Here is a 19,378-nt window from a genome sequence, read left to right as displayed (position 1 = left end):
TCTGCAATTTCCTGGGACCTGATGTGTGATGTTTAGAAATAGCACTCTTACAGTGCTCTTTGTCTCACATAAGAATCCTTTCAGGTAAAACAGCTGCTGCCAGAAGGGAGGAATTAAAGACAGCACTAGTCTGTTTTAATACTTTATTTTATTCTACAAATACAGTACAAAAATAGATTTTTTAGAAACATAATTAAATGAAAAACATTTTCTTGCATTTTAAAGTCTTCCTCTGTAACAGCATCCAGCAATAAGTAGACCATATTTCTCTCTTTAAAAATATAGACTGTCAGTTTAATTTGGTTTTAAAGATACTGCAAAAGACAAATCAGAGTTTCTGTTTCTAAACTGCAGGAAAAGCTTGTATAGATTTAACATTCCTCTCAACGGTTTTTAAGAGCTTAAGTACTAGATAACATTTTAAAAAACCTCCCTGGTTTCACTGAATTTCTTTTCTGACAACACTGCCAGATTTACACATTTTTTTTCCAGAACAATACCAAACAGTCTTGATAAAACAAAACTGAAACACGTATACATTTTAAATGACTTAAGATGACGCATTTAACCTTAAGTTTGAAACAAGGACAGGGCTTCTTCCTTCTAATGCACAAGATTTCTGAAAGTAAAGGAAGGCTGAAGACCATAGGCTAAAAAGCCAAAGCTGAGTTTTCACAAAAGGCACATGCGTTCTTCAGAAAGTAAATTTTTGGATTCCTCTAAATCTTGATTGCATGTTTCATTACACCTTAGAGGAAGTATTTCCCCCTCTGTGATGATGAAATAGATGGTGAGACTAGAACTCTACCTCACTACTGATTTGGGTAAAGTATGAACTGAAAGTACTGAAGAGGACATTAGCCTTGGCCAGCTCACCACAGACTGTTAAACAGCAGCTGCATGCTTTAGTTCTGGACAAGTAGGTAAAATGGAAAGGAGAAAAATGGGAAGGGATAGTGCTAATGAAACGCCTCAGAAAATGGATTTATTACAGTGCTAAGTGATGCTAAGTGATACTTACAAAACAGAACAAAAAGAGACCAACTTCATTTAGAGATCTTAGAAGGTCCAACTCTGCATCTGCTTCTCCTAGGTTCAAGGATAAAGGGATGAACTTAATCATCCACAACAGCAAAAGACATTCCTGATGCAGAATTAGGTTGGTCCCTGATAGCTCAGAAACACAAGTGCACAGAAGAAGATCTTAACTGGCATAGGATACATTTGATGTGACAGTTATGTTCTTGCATCTGGAAATGGTAAAGAAATGCTTGTTTTGATCACAGTTTCTCAAAAGGAAACAACTGTGCTGCCTCTCCCTTTTTTTCTCGCTTGCTCTTTTTGGTTGTCTGCTCTTCCTTCTGCTTCTCTACCTGGCGATTTTGGGGCCAAGAAATTGCCACATCCCGTCCTGCAGTTCCTGAACTTGGACCTCCTTCTTCATCAGAGGAGAATCCTGCTCCTTTCTCTGTCTCAGGTGCAGATGGCTCAGTCTGAACAAAAAAAAAAGGCCATGAAAATGGAAAAGGAAGCTCTAGGAATCGCTTGTAACTAAAAAGGTTCATTTTCTGTCACAGTAGCTCTCAATGACATTACAAAAGTTGGCTGCTCTTGTCTGGGCTTCTCACCCAAAGCAGTGTGTTTCTATTTCTGAACATCAAGCATTCTTCCAACTCAAGCAAGTGTTTTAGGTCACAGAAGAATAAAAATTAACCATCTTTAAAAAGATCATGCTTTTCACCTTTCACAACAGGGAAAGGATTAAGAACTAATATCTGAGTTCATACAAAAGAGCAGCCCACTGACATTCTTATAGCTACATACTCGGCTTAGAGGAAGAAATTTAGGAAAGGAGTATATCAAAACAGAAGAGTAATATAAAAATAAGAGTGCTTTGTTAAATAGTAGTCTCTTGTAAAATAATACTTAATCTTTCATGACTGTTGGATTTTTGGTGTAGATTTTTTTTTAACTAGTTGTTAGTCAAATATTAACAGGAAAGAGAAAGATTTTTGAGCAATTACATTCTGAAGTTCTACACTCTACTGCTGGAAAAATAACACATTGGAAATACTGGAAGAAAATCGCTCTGTAGAGAAATATCTTCCTGAAAAAGAATACAGCAGAAATGCAGAATACCTTGATGGAATAGCGTTGCTTCAGTCTCTCTCTGATAAGAAGTCCTTTTGTCAGCAACTTCCAATTCCCCAGAGCTCTCTTCTCACGCTTCTGTGTGGTATTAATATTGACAAGAAAAAGAAACGCTATTTCAAGTTCCAATGTGTTTACATTAAAATATAAGTTTTAAGACTTTAAATGGCAGTTAAAAAAAAACACACATACCACCAACTTAAATGCATCACATTAAAAGATTATAGGCTGGTAGGATTCTTAGGAGTATGATGTATTGGTGTCCGCTTATCTGCTAAGCGTATTAATTACTGTCACTTTCTGATGTGTGCACTCACTGTGTAAAATACACTGGAGCCTCCTCAAAAAGTTTAACCTCATACATGTATTCCTCACATTTCCCAGGAGCCATGGAAAACTGTTCCAAAGTATGCACTATTTCAGATAAAAATACACCCTTGTATTGCTTCCCATTGCAGTGCAGACAGCAAGCCCCAAATAACGCATTTGGGGGATGCCATTAGCCTCTTACCATCATAGAACTGTGTCCACTGCTTACATAGCTGACCTTTTGTCTGCAGCTTAAATTAAACAGTAAGGAGGCTGCAAAAATAGTTCTCACCTCCTTCTCCTTCTTTTCTATTTCTGCTTGTTCATTCTCCCAGGCAGCAATGAGCACCTCTTTATATTCTTCACAAACAACGTAGCCATCAGTACTAGGAAGGAGAACAGAATCCTCTGTCAGCTACTAGAAGAAAAAAAAAAGGGAGCAAATGCCTGCTGACCCAGCCAAACTGAAAGTTGATGAATACTGACAGAACTGACTAAGCTGTCTCATAGGATCTAAGTGTGTAATTCATCAGCTATACTCCCCACACAAGTGCAGACCCTTTAAGCATATAAAGTCACTTCTGCTTGCCAGGGACATTAACTCTACTACCACAGCTAGCACAAAAGAGGAGGACATGTCCTCCTTAGCACAGGGGATACTGCTTCTGCAGAAAATCAAAATTCCTCAGCTGCAGCAAAGCACCTTTACGTACACTGGGTGCGAGTAGCCACCATGAAAATCAAATCCTGTGATTGCTTGAGCACAGTCAATGTCCAGCTTCCGTGCCAATCTGTTCAGGTTGGGGAGTCTGAGCTGCACACAGCCAACGGGTAACATGGATGGCAAGAAGAGATAGACGTTTCCATACTCATTCCGAGGAACCTGTTATTGCAGAATTAAAGAGAAATGACACTCCTGCCCTCTGGAGAGAGGCGAAAATCCCCGCTGCAATTCAAGGTCTCTCCTCTATTTCTGGCCTTCCACATTCATAGTACCATATTCATATTCACATATTCATATTCACATGAGAAGGCTCAAGCCTGTATTTTAGCTGCATGGTTATCTCCTAGTTATGTTCTCCAACCAGGCCTTGTTACTCTGCCTGTAATGCACAGAATTAGCAAAACAAAGATGGGGTAGGTAAGTTGGATCAACTGAATTAGAAAGTCAGCTGCCTTTCATTACTCAGCATTACTTGGACTCAGGAACGAAAGGCCTCAATAAAACTTTCACCATTTCTCTCTTGAGTACAGTTACCTCAGAACACTAAACCTCAGTTCAGATGTTACTGACTGATCTCACAACTCACATACAACTTCTGGAAAAATAAAGCCCACTGCTTCATACAAAACAATTCTTTTAACACCAACACTCTGCCCTCCTGGCTACCTTTCCATCCACTGCTATAGGCGGCTGGTACTCCTCTGTCTGCCAGCGACCAAACAGTGCCAGGTCCTCTTTGTCCCGGTTTGCAGGCTCTGCAAGGCGTGCCTTCCTTGCCTGGTTGGAATATCCCTTCACCATCTGTGCAAAGACAACAATCAAACTTATAACACCACAAAAACAAGCTGCCAGTGATTTCAGACTTTCCTGGGACAAAAGAAGAGGCATCAGAAAGAAATGCCTATTTTCTGTCTTCAGTATCTATTGCTTATAATGGTAACTCATGGTTCCTGTATGGTACAGGGAGCTAGATTCCCAAGTTGAAATGGAAGAGGATGAAAAGGGTGCAGTTCTGCTAGACACCCTTGGAGTGGGAAGAACAGACAGCTGGGCTTTGGATAGAATGTATGCCCAGTAGGTGGACAGATTCGCGGTGCTGCTACGACATGCAAGCAAGTAGGAAATCTACGTCTGCCAACAGAAAGAAGACAAAAACAAAATAAACCAAACCAAAACAAAGCTTCAACTTCAGAGGGCAGACATTGCACAGGAGGAAGCCAAACTCTTACCTTGTAAGGTACTTCTCCAATCCTCACTACTCGAGCCTGCTTTAGCCAAGTGTCCTTGGAGTGGAGCGTGTGTACACAATCTCTAAAAAGGTCCGAAGAAAACATTTATATTAGAGACTTTCAAACCATTACTCACATGCTAGGAATAGTAAAAAAGCTGTAACTAAGTGGTATGCAAATGCTGTCTGAATTGCTAAATGTCACATCCTATCCATGCATGTGGCCTGAGACTGTTGTTGATGCCACTGTGGTCTTAACACCAATTAACTCTTCAATTTGTTACAGAGACACACTCCACTCACCTGGAGTAGACAGCCTCTCCCCTGCAGTACCCTAGGATAGCAGCTGACTCAGGATAGATTGCCTGATACTTCAAGAGATGCCTCTTTAGTGCATAAAGAGGGTGGTTCTTGTACTCTCCAATTGCTGTTGGTAGAGGTTGATCTTGAAGCTTAACCTGAAACTGTAGGAATTGTGCAAAAAAGAGTGATTTTGCAGCTCTCTTGTATTAACCTTTTAAGAAATTAGTAATCATTATAGTCTGTATCAAAGGAAAAAAACACCAGGAATTTTATCAGGTGAACCAATGTACCAAAGCACTCTTGTTGCACGCAGACACTTAGATGTGCACCCAGATCTATGTATCCTAAAGACTCTCTCCAAGAAGTGTAATGCTAGTCTGTACAGAAACTCATGCTGGTATGTTTTCAGAATGAGCTGTCCAATACTTTTGCTATCTGTATTTCTCTTAACAGCCTCTATCTGACTATTATTTGAATCGTATCATTGTATATTCTACTTAAAACATAAATATTTCAAGTTCAATAGAAACTGTTACTAATGATTTTTACGTGAATGAGAATCCAAGGACTGAACTCATGGTATTAAAAGTCCTGAAAAAAATCATCATCATTTACCTCCTTTTCCTCCTTCTCGTCTCTTTCCACAAAGGGACTTCTATATGGCTGCAGCGTGTCCTCCCACCACTCAGGGTCCACACGGTTCTTCCTCGTTGTGGTCATCCACACTGGGTCATATCTTTGTGTCACGTCCTTGACGCTCCCATCGTTGTCAAATCCAACAACATAGTAAAGTGGCTTTGTGGAATATTTGAAGCACTGCTGGGGCTGACCAACACTGCCATGAACGCAGTCCACACACACCCACTTGTCCTCACGCTCAAGGTAAACCTCTAGCCACTGGTCTGTGCCAACGACTTTCCTTACCAGCTGCTGCCCATCATCCTCATCACTAGAAATGATTTTGTTCCTCTTTCTCGGTGCATGAGGCAATGCTGGAGCCGTGCTTTTGGCTGGTCTGGGCTCAACTCCAGAACAATTTTTGGATTGCTTTGATTCTGAAGTCTCAGTTTTGGGGCTTTTGATAGACGTTAGCTTTGATTTCTGGGAGCCCAATGACCTTCTCTGTTTTTTAGATACAGTTACGAAATCCTCATCAGAGAGATCACTCTCCTCCTCTGAAACCTCAAAGTCAGAAGCACTGTCCTCATCACTTCCACTCTCTTCTTTGTAACACACTTTGGAGGCCACTCGTCTCCTGCGATCGTTCTTGGGCTTGACGGGCACATCTTTTTCCCCTAAACCACTCTCCTCATTACCAATTTCCTTCTGCTCCTGGCTGCCTGAAGTCAGCTTCGACTTGTGTGTCCTTTTGGTCCGAGCAGTTCTGGGTTTCTCTGGCTCCTTGTTGTCTTCTTCACTCCCTGAGGATTTCTCATCCTTCTTGGCTTTTTTGCAGGGGCATTTTTTTGCCACGGCTTTGGGTGTTGTGCCAGAGCTTTCCCGCCCTTCAGAGGTACTGCTGAGTGACTGCCTCTTGGATGAGCCTTTTCCCTGCAAGAAAGAGGCTAGGTCACTTTTACCATAGTTAACAAAAAGCAGGGGAAAAAAAAAAAAAAAGATAACACTGAGATCAGCATGAGGTAAATAAAGACCAAAGGCATGGTCAATTTGCATATCTTAGGGACTTGAAAACTTGGATGAAGAGAGGTGTACTCCAGCAGCATTTCCTGTCTAAGTTTTAAAAAAAATGTTCATCAACTGAAAAATGAGAGAACATAAAAAATACTTTGCTTAAACATACAAAATAAGAGTTTTTTGTTTGGTTGGTTTTGTTTTTAGAAAGGATAAATCTAAAACTTAAGGGTTTGCGTCTCCTGTAGGACAGACAGAAGAACACTATTACCATCTTGGTTCATGCAGTAAGTGATTCACTTCAAGCTGCAACAGCCAGACAGCTTTTGCACTCCTTTTGGGGAGTGACTGATTACAGAATTCTACAAACCCTATGAAAATTACCTTTGCTGTTGTCTCCTTGAGAGGAACAGGCTGAAGAGACAGCACAAGGCGACACAGTAGTTGTAATGCTCGGAGAATAATTAAAAATATCTGCAAAAGGAAAAACAAAGCGTGTTTAACCTTTTTTTAAGGTACATGGAAAAAATCTCAAAACTCTTTGACAGCTCACAAACCATTTTCATTCCTAGCTTTTACCCAGCACTGTAGACACTGACAAAGACATGCAGGTAGCTCAGCTGCTATAGTATCAAAGCACTGGACAGTTTTCTTTGGCTCTTATTTATGGTACAACAGTGACAGAGGCACTGCTGTGAACTCACAGCTAAAGAACCAAGAGGCTAAATGACCCATCCTGCTGGAGCACGTGGTGAGTCACCATAGTCCCATCTACAGTATCAGCCTCTTGTTCTTGAGGCAAACTGAGTAAGATGACTCTAAATTCTCCTTCCCAAATGTGGCCAAGGCCAACAACATACCATAAGCTGAACCCAGCAGAAACACCAGCTATTCAGAAAATGGCATTACAGTCACAACCGAGTGCTAACAGCTGCGACCCAGCACCTGCTTTCCTGCATGGGACTTCTAAGTGCCTAAGCCAGGCTTGCTTTGTCTTTACCTCCTGTCCCAGGAAGTGGCATCTCTATTTACACAACAGGGATGCAAAGACCACAACAACTGCTTTGTGACACAGAAGCTGCAACATCCAATTTATCAGCAACAATGCAAAGCTGCAAGCCACACATCTGCAAAGCAGCAGCTCTTTCAGTTCTTAGGCACAGTTCATACTGAGGAACTTAATCACAGAATGACTCCAGACAAAAATACAACAGAAAGAAAAAAGCAGGGAATACACTAAATCACCAACCTGTTTTCTCCAAATTCACCCCTCAAACACCACCTTGTTTGCAATGATCTAGCATCCAAATTCAGCAACCAACCCTGCAGTTCCCAGTCACTTACATGAACCAACTCTTCATCGTCTCGTGCAGCATAGATGGCAAAGCGCCTCTCCAAGGTTGACTGAAGGGGCTCTCCTTTTTCAATGGAGAGCTCATCATTGACAGTGAAGGTTCCAATAAACCTAAAATGTTGAGACACCTACTTATTGTCTACCATTGTGAGTATATTCTTACACTTCATAGTTCATCCTTTCCTTCTTCACAAAGAACAGCTTCTCACTCTTGTATTTAAAATCACTGAAAATTTTTAATTACATTTACCCCTCTCCCTGAACCCTTATTCTACATTCTGTATGACAGCAGGACTAGCAGAGTATTTTACCATTTCACGAAGTTGGAAAGGTAGAGAATGTCCACTTGGCCTGCAGACACTTTTGTGAAGTGTGTGGGGATGATGGACAGACCAATGGCATGAAGATCTGGCTGGCTGCAGATCCTGTTCCTATAGAAACCATTCGCTAATAAACACAACAGGTGAACCTGAGAGAAGAAAGTTTCTATAGTGAGTTCAAACAAGGTTTTCTTTGCTGGAACTACTGTCCATGGTTAAAAATGAGGATACCTCTACTGCTCCTTTTGACAGAGACAGGCAACTACAAATAAGATGGGCACAGGACTGTCATCTAATCACCATCATAATAGAGTAAAGCCTTGAAGTTCCTGTCAGTGCCTCCTGCTCGCTTGACTGACAGTTTAACATGAATAGAATGAACAGATGCACACAATGGGGAAACACACCCCCTACTCACATCTGTTTTCACTTGGAAATTTACTAACACAGTCATGAATGTTTCTAACTTACAGTTCAAGAGAAGTCCAGTGAGCATCTGTCTGGACTACAGCCTTTTATTTTTTCTCTTCTAGCCATGACCCCAAATTATTTTGATCAAAAATTACTTTCTTCCTCATTACAGACCAGTTCAGAGATCTTACATTCATTTTTTCCTCTGCCAGGTTTCTTTGTGACCAATACCTTATGCGTGTCCTCACGAACCTCCTTGCTGAAACGTTTCATCATTCTCCGAAGATAGGTCTCAAACTCAGATTTCCTTTTTTCTCTGCATAAGATTACAGAAGAAATGGATGTTGTAGTTTTCTATGGATCTGCCTTTCTAGATTCATGACATGCGCTCCACTGCCTTCCCTGTTCTTACCTTCTCTCTCTTTTCTTACGTTGTTCTGGCGTTTCAATCTCTATCTCAACCGGATTGCTTGGCAGCGCCACCGAGGAATGAACAGCAGCTTCTTCTAACTTATCTGTGACAGGTTCCTGGAGTTCTGGAAAACCAAACCAAAACAAAACATTACTAAAAATACGCAAATATGGAATATTTGCCATAGGAAGGACTGACAATGGGTAAAAACCCACCCACTCCTCCTCATGTGTTCAAACAACCTACAAAGAGAATGTCCCCAGTAATTATCAGTTTCTGGATTTTCTGTAACACAGTGTCTACTCAGCTTTTTCTAGTAACTGGGGGATGATAGTCAACTGCCACTGAGGAATCAGCTCAGCACAGTCTAATGACAAGTGACTGCAACAAGCAAATTTAATCATGAGAAAGCTGAATGAGCAGATACCACCCAAAGAGTACTTGTACTGAAAAAAAAACAAATAAAGAAACAACAACAACAAAAACACAACTGACTTCACTTTAGAAGGCATAAATCTATAGCAGCAAATTATGAAGATTATGATCATCATGATTCTTACAGGTTGTTGGTAGAAATCTCATTGAACAGCTCAGTTGATTGCACCTCCATTTTTCTTTACAAGTCAAGAGTTTTGAATCTTCAGACCAATTCATTCTTTGCTTCTCTCAGTATTAGACAATACTAATAGCTAAGAAAGTGCTATACATGGTAGCATAACCCTAACAAACACCAAAAAATTGTCACATTCAAAGCTTTACCTTCAAGTCAGTTGTCTGGTTTTTTCCTACTTTGGAATCATTCTAGAAGTATTGTGAGATATGACCTTTTAATATAGAACATACATGGAACCTGGCACATGGAACATACTCTGTACACTTAGAGTATGTATTTACCTGAATCCAAATGGGAAATAGCTCAAAAATCAAATTACAAAAAGACACACTGTGTACAAGAATATTTACTGCTTGGAACAAGCATGCAATTGTTACCTTCCACATCCTCCCATTCATCTTCACTTTCATCATCGTCGTCATCGTCATCAGTATTGTCTTCATCCATCTCCTTTTTAACAGAAGATTCTCTCTTCAACTTTGTCTCCCTCTGAGGGGGCTTCAGTGAATCACTATTAAAATTACCAAAATGGTTTTAGCATCACAAAGTTCAGGTGCTTGTTTATTTAAAAAAATATATAGAAAGAAAACACTTAAAATGAGGAAATATATGAAGCATGACCTCTACATCAGTAACAACAGATGCAAAGGTTTTGAATATTTGACACGTAAACCACAGATGTCGTCTCAGAAAAGCAAGCAATCTTTGCCATAAATAACCACAAGCTCATCGGGCAACATTTTTTCAGTGCAAACTTAAATCTTAGTTCTGCAAGGTTGTTTAGGAAAAAAGATGCTTGAACCTAAAAAAAAGGTCCCATCCTTTTTAACAGCTTGTATAAATGAGTTTTTGGAGAATTCGTTCATTGAATAATTTGTCCTTACCAAACCTTCAAAATGTACTGGGATTGGAACCGTTTCTGTCTCACTATGCTAATACCAAAGGATCTGGTTGGCCAGTGAAGTGAGGCCAGTTTCATTTCTTCTTATTGATACATTCCCTATAGAAATCATGGCAAAACCATACTAATGTCGTATTTGGATTCCTAAAAGACACAGAGGAATTATATGTTTAAAAGTTTCTGCTCATCATCCTACACCTTAATCTCAGGGTCATATTTCTATTCGTGCTAGATTCCATAAAACCTCCCTCACTCTATGTAAAGAATAGAATAAAATAACATCATATATTGAAACCATTGTTTTGAAAAGGCTCAGATATTTGCTTCCCATACAGACGGTCTTCCTCAAGGCTGATTCTGCAATCAGACAGTATGTCTGTTAAAGTGTGTGGCACAAATGAACTAAACTCGACTTCTAGCCTAAAGCAATCTACTTACGTGCATATTTGCAGCAAAAGGTCCTAGAAAAAACAACAAACAACCAGATACAGAGAGCTCCTGTATACTCTAATGATAAATAATAAGTAAACGTACCTGCAGGTTTGCTCTTTGCTATGATTTCCTTTATTTTCTGTGATTTTTTTATTTTCTTTTGCTAGCAATTTTACCCCTTTTTGTTTTGAAGGTTTATTTGCTGACTTGGAAACTCCAGGATCAGAGTCTTCTTTCTTCTTTGTAGCTGGAACTTTGGGTTTGTTCTTCTTTATACTGGGCTTCTTCTCTTCAAAATCATCTGCATCGGATAGAAGAAAAGAAGCTATGTCAAAGGATCAAATCTCACCTCCATAGCAATCAGAAAAAAATACCTCCACAGACTTCGTTAGAAGCAAATTATCCACTAGTTACATAAGAAAGCAAACGCTCAACATGAAGAGCGCATCATCGTTTTGTAGGAAACAGGCAAGAACTGCACAACAGCTCCAGGAACGCACTCATCACAACGCAGTGAACAAGAAGTACACAGAGATCCCTGCGGTCCTACCAGTGGGCTCAGTTAAAAACAAGCCCCCTGCTTATCCAAGCAGCTTCTCCCCCCTCCAGCCCCACACAACGGCCCCTGTCCCCCCTCGCAGCCAGCCGAGCCCCAGGTCCTGGCGATGGCCGCCCGCTCGCACCCACCTTCCTCCTCCTCCTCCTCCTCTTCCTTCTCTTTCTTCACCTCATCCCGCGGCCCCCCGGGACGCTTCTTGCTGGCGGTCGCCGCCGGGATGGAGGCTTTGCGTTTCCTCGCCATGGCGCTACAGCGGCCGCAAACACCCGGCCCCCTTGTCTGCCCGCCCCACAGCCCGCCCCGGCGGAGAGGAAGGGGACGGGGAAGAGAAGGAAGGGGAAGGGCCATAGGGGCTCGCGGGAGAGTGTTTGAAAGATGGCGGATGAGGTGGATCAGGTGAGCGGCTCCCTCGGGCCGGGAGGCACCGGGGAGGTCTTCGCCGAGCCCTGGCTCCCGGCCCCTGAGCGCTGTGGTGGCGGCGGGGCCCTTCCCGGCGCCTCGCCGCCATTTGCTGGGCTCCTTCCCTGCTTCCCGCCTGCTCCCCGCGCCTGTGAGGAGAGCGAAGGGGGGCGTAAGATGGAGGCGGCCCGCCGAGGGGGTTCGGCTGCGCAGCTGAGGTGTGGAAGCCGTCGGCTGCGCCTCGCTGAGGGAGAAATGGGTGGCGTGCTGGGGGTGGGGGTGTAAAAAGGTGTTCACGCTTCTTAGACGTGGTCCTGAAAGTTTGCCTTCCTCACAAGAAAGAGACTTCAGCTCCCAGTGTGGCCGGGTCTCTAACCTGCGTTGGGGCTTGGCAGATCTGAGGTGTGGTGCTCGCCTCAGCTGGGGGTGTCCGTGTCACCCAGCTGGCTGATGTGGGCTTGTGAAATGAGTGTGGTTTTGTTTTTTTAGCCAGAGCAGTGTGGTGCTACAGATACAGTACTTTCTGTTACCATGCTCCTTTGTGCAGATTAGACTTTCTCTTTTAGTACTGACAATGCTTGTGGATTAAAAAATACAGCTCTTATGACAGTATGCATGAGGCACTTTTTGGTGCAAACTAACCAGACTAACAGACTAACTAGTCTGTTAACTAATTCTGTACAGGCTGCTGGACATCTGTAGAGTGTTAATATCATCTGCACTTAGAGTCACCAGGAAACAGAGTGTTTCAAAACAACCAGCTTCTGTGTCCTTACATGTTTGTTTTCTTTTTCAAATGCTGAGGAATCTAGAAGTTCACAGTCATCTTTATAAATAACTTTTCTTTATTGTGTTTTTTAGCAACAAACAACAAATACTGTAGAGGAGCCACTTGATCTCATCAGACTCAGTCTAGATGAGCGAATCTATGTTAAAATGAGGAATGACAGAGAACTGAGAGGCAGACTACACGTAAGTAAAACTCAGAACACTACTATGCTTACTCAGCCAAGCACTGGGCAACATTTTTTATTTGCAACACTTTATTATACAAGCTTACCTGTAACATTCTATTGATTGTTCAAACAATTAGTTTAAAAGCACAAGTAATTAATTGTATCTCATGATTAAAAGTGGAGAAGTGGCTGGAGAAGGCAGGTTAAAGGTTATCTTAGTAGCAAGGGTTGAACCCTTTCTTCTTTCAAAAAGTGTAATATGTTCAGGGGCAAAATTGAATTTGTTCAGTACTCTGCTCTAAAAAGCTCCTCTAGAGATTTAAAGATGCTTTTTTTTTTTTTTTTTTTGCCTGTGGTCTTCTAAATGATATCATGTAATTAATTCCTCTGCTTCTGACTTCTGTTTCCATGTGTGTAAAGTAAGTAACGATGCAGACATCTTCTTGTAAAGGGCTCTAAGGTCTATTTAGACAGAAATACCAGTCATTATCAAACAGCTTTCTTATAAGGCATGCCCGTGAGGGTATACTGGGATATGTACTCTCCTGGATTCTCTGCAAATTTCATTTAAGTGCTTTCTTCTGAGCGTAATATGTCTCTTTGTAGAAAGCCAGTCTGTCTCATTAGGTCTGTCATTCTTCCTGAATACAGTACAGTGTTGTGGAAGAGAGCCAGTTGCCCAATGTATTAATTAGGTCTCAAACTCATTTGGGAACACAAAGATGAGAACAGATCTGTGATGTGCTGGTGTAATTCTTAATGTGCTTTTGTAGAGTGGAGTTTGTGCTTATTTTAAGTTTTTCTAACACTGTATGAGTTACAGTTTTCGTGGCCATTTAATTTGCCCCAGACAAATTCTGGGAATGTAGACTGATGGAAGAAATTTGTTTTGACATACTGGTACATTTTGGTCAAAATCAGGCTAAAATAATTGTCTGAATGTCTTGCTAAAATTGTAATTTTATTGAGTTTGAATTTTTGAAGAAATAATTAACTTTATTCCTACAGGCATATGATCAACACTTAAATATGATTCTGGGTGATGTAGAAGAAACTGTAACAACAATAGAGATTGATGAAGAAACCTATGAAGAAATTTATAAAGTAAGGACTTCAGTGTATTTATCTCTACAGAAAACTTTTTTCAAGCTAAGCTATGTCGTATAGTTAAAATAGTGTATTAATAACTACTTTCTGGACTAAAATCTAGCAAGTTTCAGACAAGTTGTGGTGAAAGTCCAAAGGATGTGGAGAGACTTGCTGTTGATTCTTTTGATCTCGTCAGCGTGACAGAGTTATACATCTGAGCTGACATTTGTCGGAGTTGTTTCTGGTGTTTTGTTATGATTGAATTTGGTCTTTGGTGCTTAGCAGGTGTTCTGTAAACGATCTTTTTGTAAATTTAAACTCTTCTTTCCTTCTTCATAGTCTACCAAAAGGAATATTCCGATGCTCTTTGTCAGAGGTGACGGCGTTGTGCTTGTAGCTCCCCCGTTGAGGGTTGGCTGAAGCAACCAAGGATTTAACCTTGTGGGAAGGTTTCAGGCCCTTGGACAATGGTTTGTGTTTTGATCATGTGTCTCAAAACTGTGTACACATTTTTGTAGGATGTTTTTGCCTGTTATTTTTGGAAGGAGAACAAATTTATCTTGCAGAATGTGCATGTAGTCAGTTGAAGCAGTGTAAAACAACCACATTTCCCTGAATTAATGTAACTGCTGTAAATTGGCTGTCTTGTCACATCAGTAAAAAAAAATCCTTTTTTTTTTTTTTTTTTTTTTCAAATCTTGGGAATAGCGGTGTCTTTTTTTTGTTTCAAATAAACTTGGCTTATCTTTCAGATTTGACTTGTCATATTTTTGTTGAAGATATTTTTATGTAATAATATAGTCCTAATGCTATATTAGTTGTGGTATGTGGATTTACTTTCTGAGAAAGTAGTAATTTGAGTGTGTTGTGTTAATTTTTGTCCTTACTAATACTTAAGTCTTGCAGATTAACATTTATGGGGGGGACAGCATTACATTAATCTATGGTGCTATAATTTATGGCTTTTCTGTGTTCAAATTCTCTAGCCTTATCCTTGTGGCAGGGAAATTTTATGTGTGCGTATATATACCCACATGTGCATCTCCCACTTACGATACATGAAGAAGTTTTTATAGTGTTTCAGATACTTCTATTACAGCATTATTAACAGAACAATGGTTTGCAAACACGTAAGTAGGGAACAAAGATGCTCTCTCACATGCTCTTGAGTTTCTCTTGAGTTGCCTGTTGCATGCGTTCATTTTCCACCATCTGTGGCTTGCTTCAGTTCTTGAATACATGAAATTCTGCAAAATGCTTAAGATGCTCGTTGGTTATCTGCTGCGAAGGTGTACTGGAACCCTGAACAAAGTCCTTTTCTTAATACGTAGTTACTCAGGCTTGCGCTACTTGCAGATTATTCTCCTAGGGGGATAAAAAGGGCTTGAGTACAGTTACTCTATGCATTGTTTAAGTATGTTTGAAAGGCATACCTAGACAACTGGTCTACACTGGGACACTTTTTACAGACCTTGACTCATGACTTTATAAACTTGTCTAGGTTCTTAGGCGTTCTTTATGGTTGGCAAAAGCAGCTTGCTTTGTCCCTGTGTCCTACAAACAAAATATTCTTAACTTACAATGTCCATAACCTGTGACAAGGGTGAGGAATGCAAGATCTACCTTGGTAAGCTCCAAGCTGGATACTTTTTAAAGGAATGCTAACTTTTTTTTGGCAATAAATTATATATAGCCTCAAAATGTGAATGCATACTTCATACACTCAGAAATAAAGAGAGTAGGGACTAATACAAAAACTTCTGGCTTAAAGGCAGCATCTTTTGCTGCTCTCATGAAATGTTCTCTAGCATTGGAATAGATATAAAAAGTAGTAATGGTAGCTGAAGTAGTGAAGCTATTACTGAGAATTAGTGTTAATAGCAATTACGTTAAACTTTTTATCACATGTAGATTTACATGTATATTCCTTTTACTGCAGCCTAGAAAGGACAAGTCATTCCAGTTGTATACACATGCAAGAATCTGTTACCTTAAAGCTGTGCACAATGTTATTTTCATATATAGGTACCTTATATGCAAAAGAGAGGAAAAAGTACATCTACAATTTAAAATTCTTAACATTATTTGAACGATGAGAAGGTATGCAGTGGCTTTGTAGTTGGCTTCCTTCACTATATCATCCTTGTTTTGAAGTTGGTCAGGGCTGGTTTAAAAACAACTGTTGTCTGTGACCTGTATCTCATCCATCCCTAGCATGCCACCTCTGCAAGAGTTAGCTCAACTCCTGTTCCATGGGTGCAAAGCTCCTTGATGTTGGAAGAAACCTATGGATGCTGTAATAGTTCCCCTTTTGAATTGATACAAGGATGACTGTTCTGAGATCCTCTTTAATGTATTATCTTTTCTCCTATTACTCCAGAAAGCCAGAATAGATAGATACGGGGAGAGTAAGAATGGGTGAACATATAGTCTTCCAGTTTCCAGGGATCTACAAATCTGAGAAGGGACAGTTATCTTTCACAGAACCTGATGGAGTTTTCTTCAATTAATGAGTCTACATCCATCTAGCAGTCTTGTATTATTACAGGATGTCACGGGCTGAGTACATGTTCTCTGAAGAAATACTTCTAGTTTTGCCTTTGTATAGTTCAGACTTGGTTTTTAACTTGCCACCTGTTACTTTCATGTGATGCCTCTTTAATTCTGTGCAGCACTGCTGTCTTCTCAGTATTGAGATAGCAGATTACGTTTACTTTTTCGTCTTTTCTACTCCTAATTGTCCTTCAGTTTTCTCTTTCCTAGACTGCAAAGGGATTTCCTATTTAACTGTTTTGGGGGAAAGCTGCTCCATTCATTTTGTACTATGATTTTTTAACTGAAGAACTGATGTGATACACAAGGTACAGGTACATCAGGAACTTCTATGCTGATAAATTTTAGAGTAGATAACTGTTAACAGTTATGCATTTTGAGAATGCTAATGGAGATGTGCGGTGTAAAGTTATCTTTACTTGAACCATATATGCCTGCATAACGTGCTTATCTATCTAGTAATTCTTACTAGACATTATAAACTATCAGCAGAGCTGAAAAGTTAGATTTAGTAATACACAACTCACTGGAATCCCTATAGAAATCTTTTCAAAGTTTTCTCAACACCTTCTGCCTCCTTTGAATTTTTAAGTAACAGGTTATGCATAGTGGTTGCTCACTCAATTATTGTCTAATCGAGTCCTTGGTTATTTGTGGTCTGGTCATAATGATCTATTATTACATTGCTGAAATGTCCAGCAACATCTTTTACTGACCATTGAATTTGAAATGTGCTCTTCAGAGTGGAAGCTAGCTGAAGGTCCTCTGTGATGAATGCGGATTTAAAAAAATAAAGTTTTTCTACAATCTTGTCTTTCTGACTGTTGTTTTTATTCTTTTGTTGCATATCAACTGTAATCTTACCTGCATACTTGCACTTTATTTTTCAAACATGAGGAGAGCATACATAATGTATCATTAACTTTCCTAAAGTAACTTCTCAAGACTTCTCAAATGCCTTTTTCAGCTTGTCTCATGGCTTTAGATAGCCAGAATTTCATTATGTGACAACTTTTTAAAGATTCTCTCTTTTGTAGTAGCTTTTTATAAATAATAGTAACATGTCTAGTAACCTTCCAGTTGTTGCCTTTGGATTTCATCTTTTTTGAGAAGAGTAACTTCTCAATTTATTGTTTTTGCAGACAGTGCAGAAATTCTTTAAACATTTGACTCCGAGTGGCTCTTTTATTACAAACTATTTATTTTATAATTCCCATTCCAGAAGTGCTGTTATAGCCGGATTCTTTGCTGTCCTGTTAATTTTGTGAGCGTCAACTGCTTGTGAAATTCCTGTGCAGACTTCTTTGAATTTAACTCCTGTAGAACGCTAGGTGGTGGTGTTGTCTCAAACTTAAGCTTGGTTGGCTTTGCCTGATTTTGACGTATGTAGCCTGTGTCAACAGGCCCTGTGGTTGTACAATTACTCATTTGTTTTTAATTAGTATGGCACTTGCTGACAGTTTTAAATCAACTCTGCTGCTCACCCATAAGTCAAAATCAAAATATGTTTTGATGTTTATGTAGGCACGGAGCAAGTCCTCAGAAGAGTTGAAGTAAAACAGTATGTGTGTCTTGCATTGTGAGACTTCAAAATGCACCAACTCCAAGCTAGCAGTTTTGCTAGCAGCATTAGCTGAAGCAGTATGCCATCTAGAACAAACCGCTGTGGTTAACCACTTTGCTGCTGAGCACTGCTTGGAGATGAACAGCACCCTGTTGTGCATGGCATACAGTGCTGCTCCTACACCCCCCTGCTGCAAGTGCTAGCTGTACAGCTGGAGAACTTCCCTGCTGAATTAATGGCATGGTGAAACAACCTTTGCTTATGAATGTACGTACATCGGACTCTAGAGGTGAAAATGTCTCATTTTACTTCTAGTCACCAACACTTCTTCTGGAACCAGAGAAACATATTTTGATCCAGTCCACGTATCTAACAAAGACAGAACTTTGGTTTAATTCATGTTTTTTTTCAGGTTGTCCTTGTTTTCTTTTAGTTGAACAGAGTTTGTTTTCTGTTTCATTCCTTTTCCCTAGCACAGGACAAGCCTAGGATGTGGATAATAGGTTCCAGTAGGCCTTGAGCTGTGTGAGCAATGGCAAACCTCTGCAGGCACTCAGGGCTGGAAAAGCAGAATATTGATCATACTGGGAGTTCTCCAATGACATTGTATTCTCCTGTGTTTTGTTCTCGTTCTATAGGCATTAGGAATCTATAATTTGAACTATTTGAGAATAGCGTTTAAGCTTCTAAGCCCTTAGAATTCTTATTAGAACTGGAGCACAGGGAAGGGAGCGTGATTCAGTGCAAGATGACAAATGCTGTGCATTGTTTTTTGGACTGATGATGACATGTGCAGAAAATCCCATCAGGCTTATTAAGGTTTAAGGCATTCATGCCAAGATCATCGATGGGCTGAATACATCATTACTGAGGGTGTAGGACTCCCATGTTTCTAAACAGGAAGCTGCTTTCATATACTAAACAAAAAGAATGGGAAAGAAAAATAGAAAGTTCTGCAGAAAATTGAAGCACAGTGTCTAAGCCAGGCTTTTTTGGGGGGAAAAGAATGGGTGGAAGGAAGAGAATAGATGATGTGGGTTGGAGCGGAAAACGAGAACCACTGACGGAAAAAGATGTAGTCAGAAACCCTGTTTATGAGTGAATTTTTTCATTGTTACCCAAATTAGTTTGAATGGAAGAAAGGCCTACTCCCAAATTTTGGAAACTTAAGCCAAAAAGCCTATTTGGTTTTACAATGGTATTTGGTTTATGATGTGACTGCCTGCAACAGCAAGGGCCTAGGCCTGCTGACTGTCTGTGTGGGTAGACAAACTATTGCAGGAAGCTTTGAAAGACTTGGGTGATCATAACTGATCATGAGAGGTTTTTAGCAGTGTTTTCTACTGCATGGTACTTGGTAAACGTGGATATTTACTTAAGGTGCATATAGAAATCTTTGGAAGAGATCAGAATATTGCAATGCAAGCACTTTTTGAGAGTTGGGATGTTACTTCATCCAGAATATACG

General features: G+C 40.2%; 2 protein-coding genes across 3 annotated transcripts; one reads left to right on the top strand and one right to left on the bottom strand.

The window, feature by feature from the left end:
• Positions 1-129: 129 nt before the first annotated feature.
• On the bottom strand, positions 130-11,697 carry XPC (XPC complex subunit, DNA damage recognition and repair factor). Of its 2 annotated transcripts, XM_068695017.1 has the most exons (16): positions 11,478-11,682; positions 10,893-11,091; positions 9,835-9,968; positions 8,845-8,968; positions 8,664-8,748; positions 8,013-8,170; positions 7,692-7,812; positions 6,732-6,821; positions 5,331-6,266; positions 4,716-4,876; positions 4,414-4,495; positions 3,851-3,985; positions 3,174-3,343; positions 2,753-2,846; positions 2,140-2,229; positions 130-1,493 (listed from the first exon to the last, which is right to left on the bottom strand). In XM_068695017.1, the coding sequence occupies exons 1-16, from the start codon at positions 11,590-11,592 to the stop codon at positions 1,281-1,283; spliced, it is 2,907 nt and encodes a 968-aa protein (XP_068551118.1). In that variant the 5' UTR covers positions 11,593-11,682; the 3' UTR covers positions 130-1,280. The 2 variants fall into 2 exon arrangements, with proteins under 2 accessions (XP_068551118.1, XP_068551119.1); XM_068695018.1 differs by lacking the exons at positions 130-1,493; positions 2,140-2,229 and having other exon boundaries at positions 2,753-2,878; positions 11,478-11,697.
• Positions 11,607-14,544, top strand: LSM3 (LSM3 homolog, U6 small nuclear RNA and mRNA degradation associated). Its single transcript, XM_068695024.1, has 4 exons — positions 11,607-11,745; positions 12,610-12,720; positions 13,713-13,808; positions 14,133-14,544. The coding sequence occupies exons 1-4, from the start codon at positions 11,725-11,727 to the stop codon at positions 14,211-14,213; spliced, it is 309 nt and encodes a 102-aa protein (XP_068551125.1). The 5' UTR covers positions 11,607-11,724; the 3' UTR covers positions 14,214-14,544.
• Positions 14,545-19,378: the final 4,834 nt, after the last annotated feature.

Source organism: Anas acuta, chromosome 11 (genome assembly GCF_963932015.1).
Source record: "Anas acuta chromosome 11, bAnaAcu1.1, whole genome shotgun sequence".
NCBI lineage: Eukaryota > Metazoa > Chordata > Aves > Anseriformes > Anatidae > Anas > Anas acuta.
The sequence above is the reverse complement of the archived record's forward strand: the minus strand, read 5'-3'. Positions and strand labels throughout refer to the sequence as shown.

Coding starts and splice junctions, on each gene's coding strand:
- XPC (XM_068695017.1), bottom strand. CDS start 11,592: ATGGCGAGGAAACGCAAAGCCTCCATCCCGGCGGCGACCGCCAGCAAG. Junction 8,969..9,834: donor TGAATGGGAGGATGTGGAAG/GTAACAATTGCA, acceptor TTGGTTTTCCAG/AACTCCAGGAACCTGTCACA. Junction 8,749..8,844: donor CGTAAGAAAAGAGAGAGAAG/GTAAGAACAGGG, acceptor AATCTTATGCAG/AGAAAAAAGGAAATCTGAGT.
- LSM3 (XM_068695024.1), top strand. CDS start 11,725: ATGGCGGATGAGGTGGATCAG. Junction 12,721..13,712: donor AACTGAGAGGCAGACTACAC/GTAAGTAAAACT, acceptor TTATTCCTACAG/GCATATGATCAACACTTAAA. Junction 13,809..14,132: donor CCTATGAAGAAATTTATAAA/GTAAGGACTTCA, acceptor CCTTCTTCATAG/TCTACCAAAAGGAATATTCC.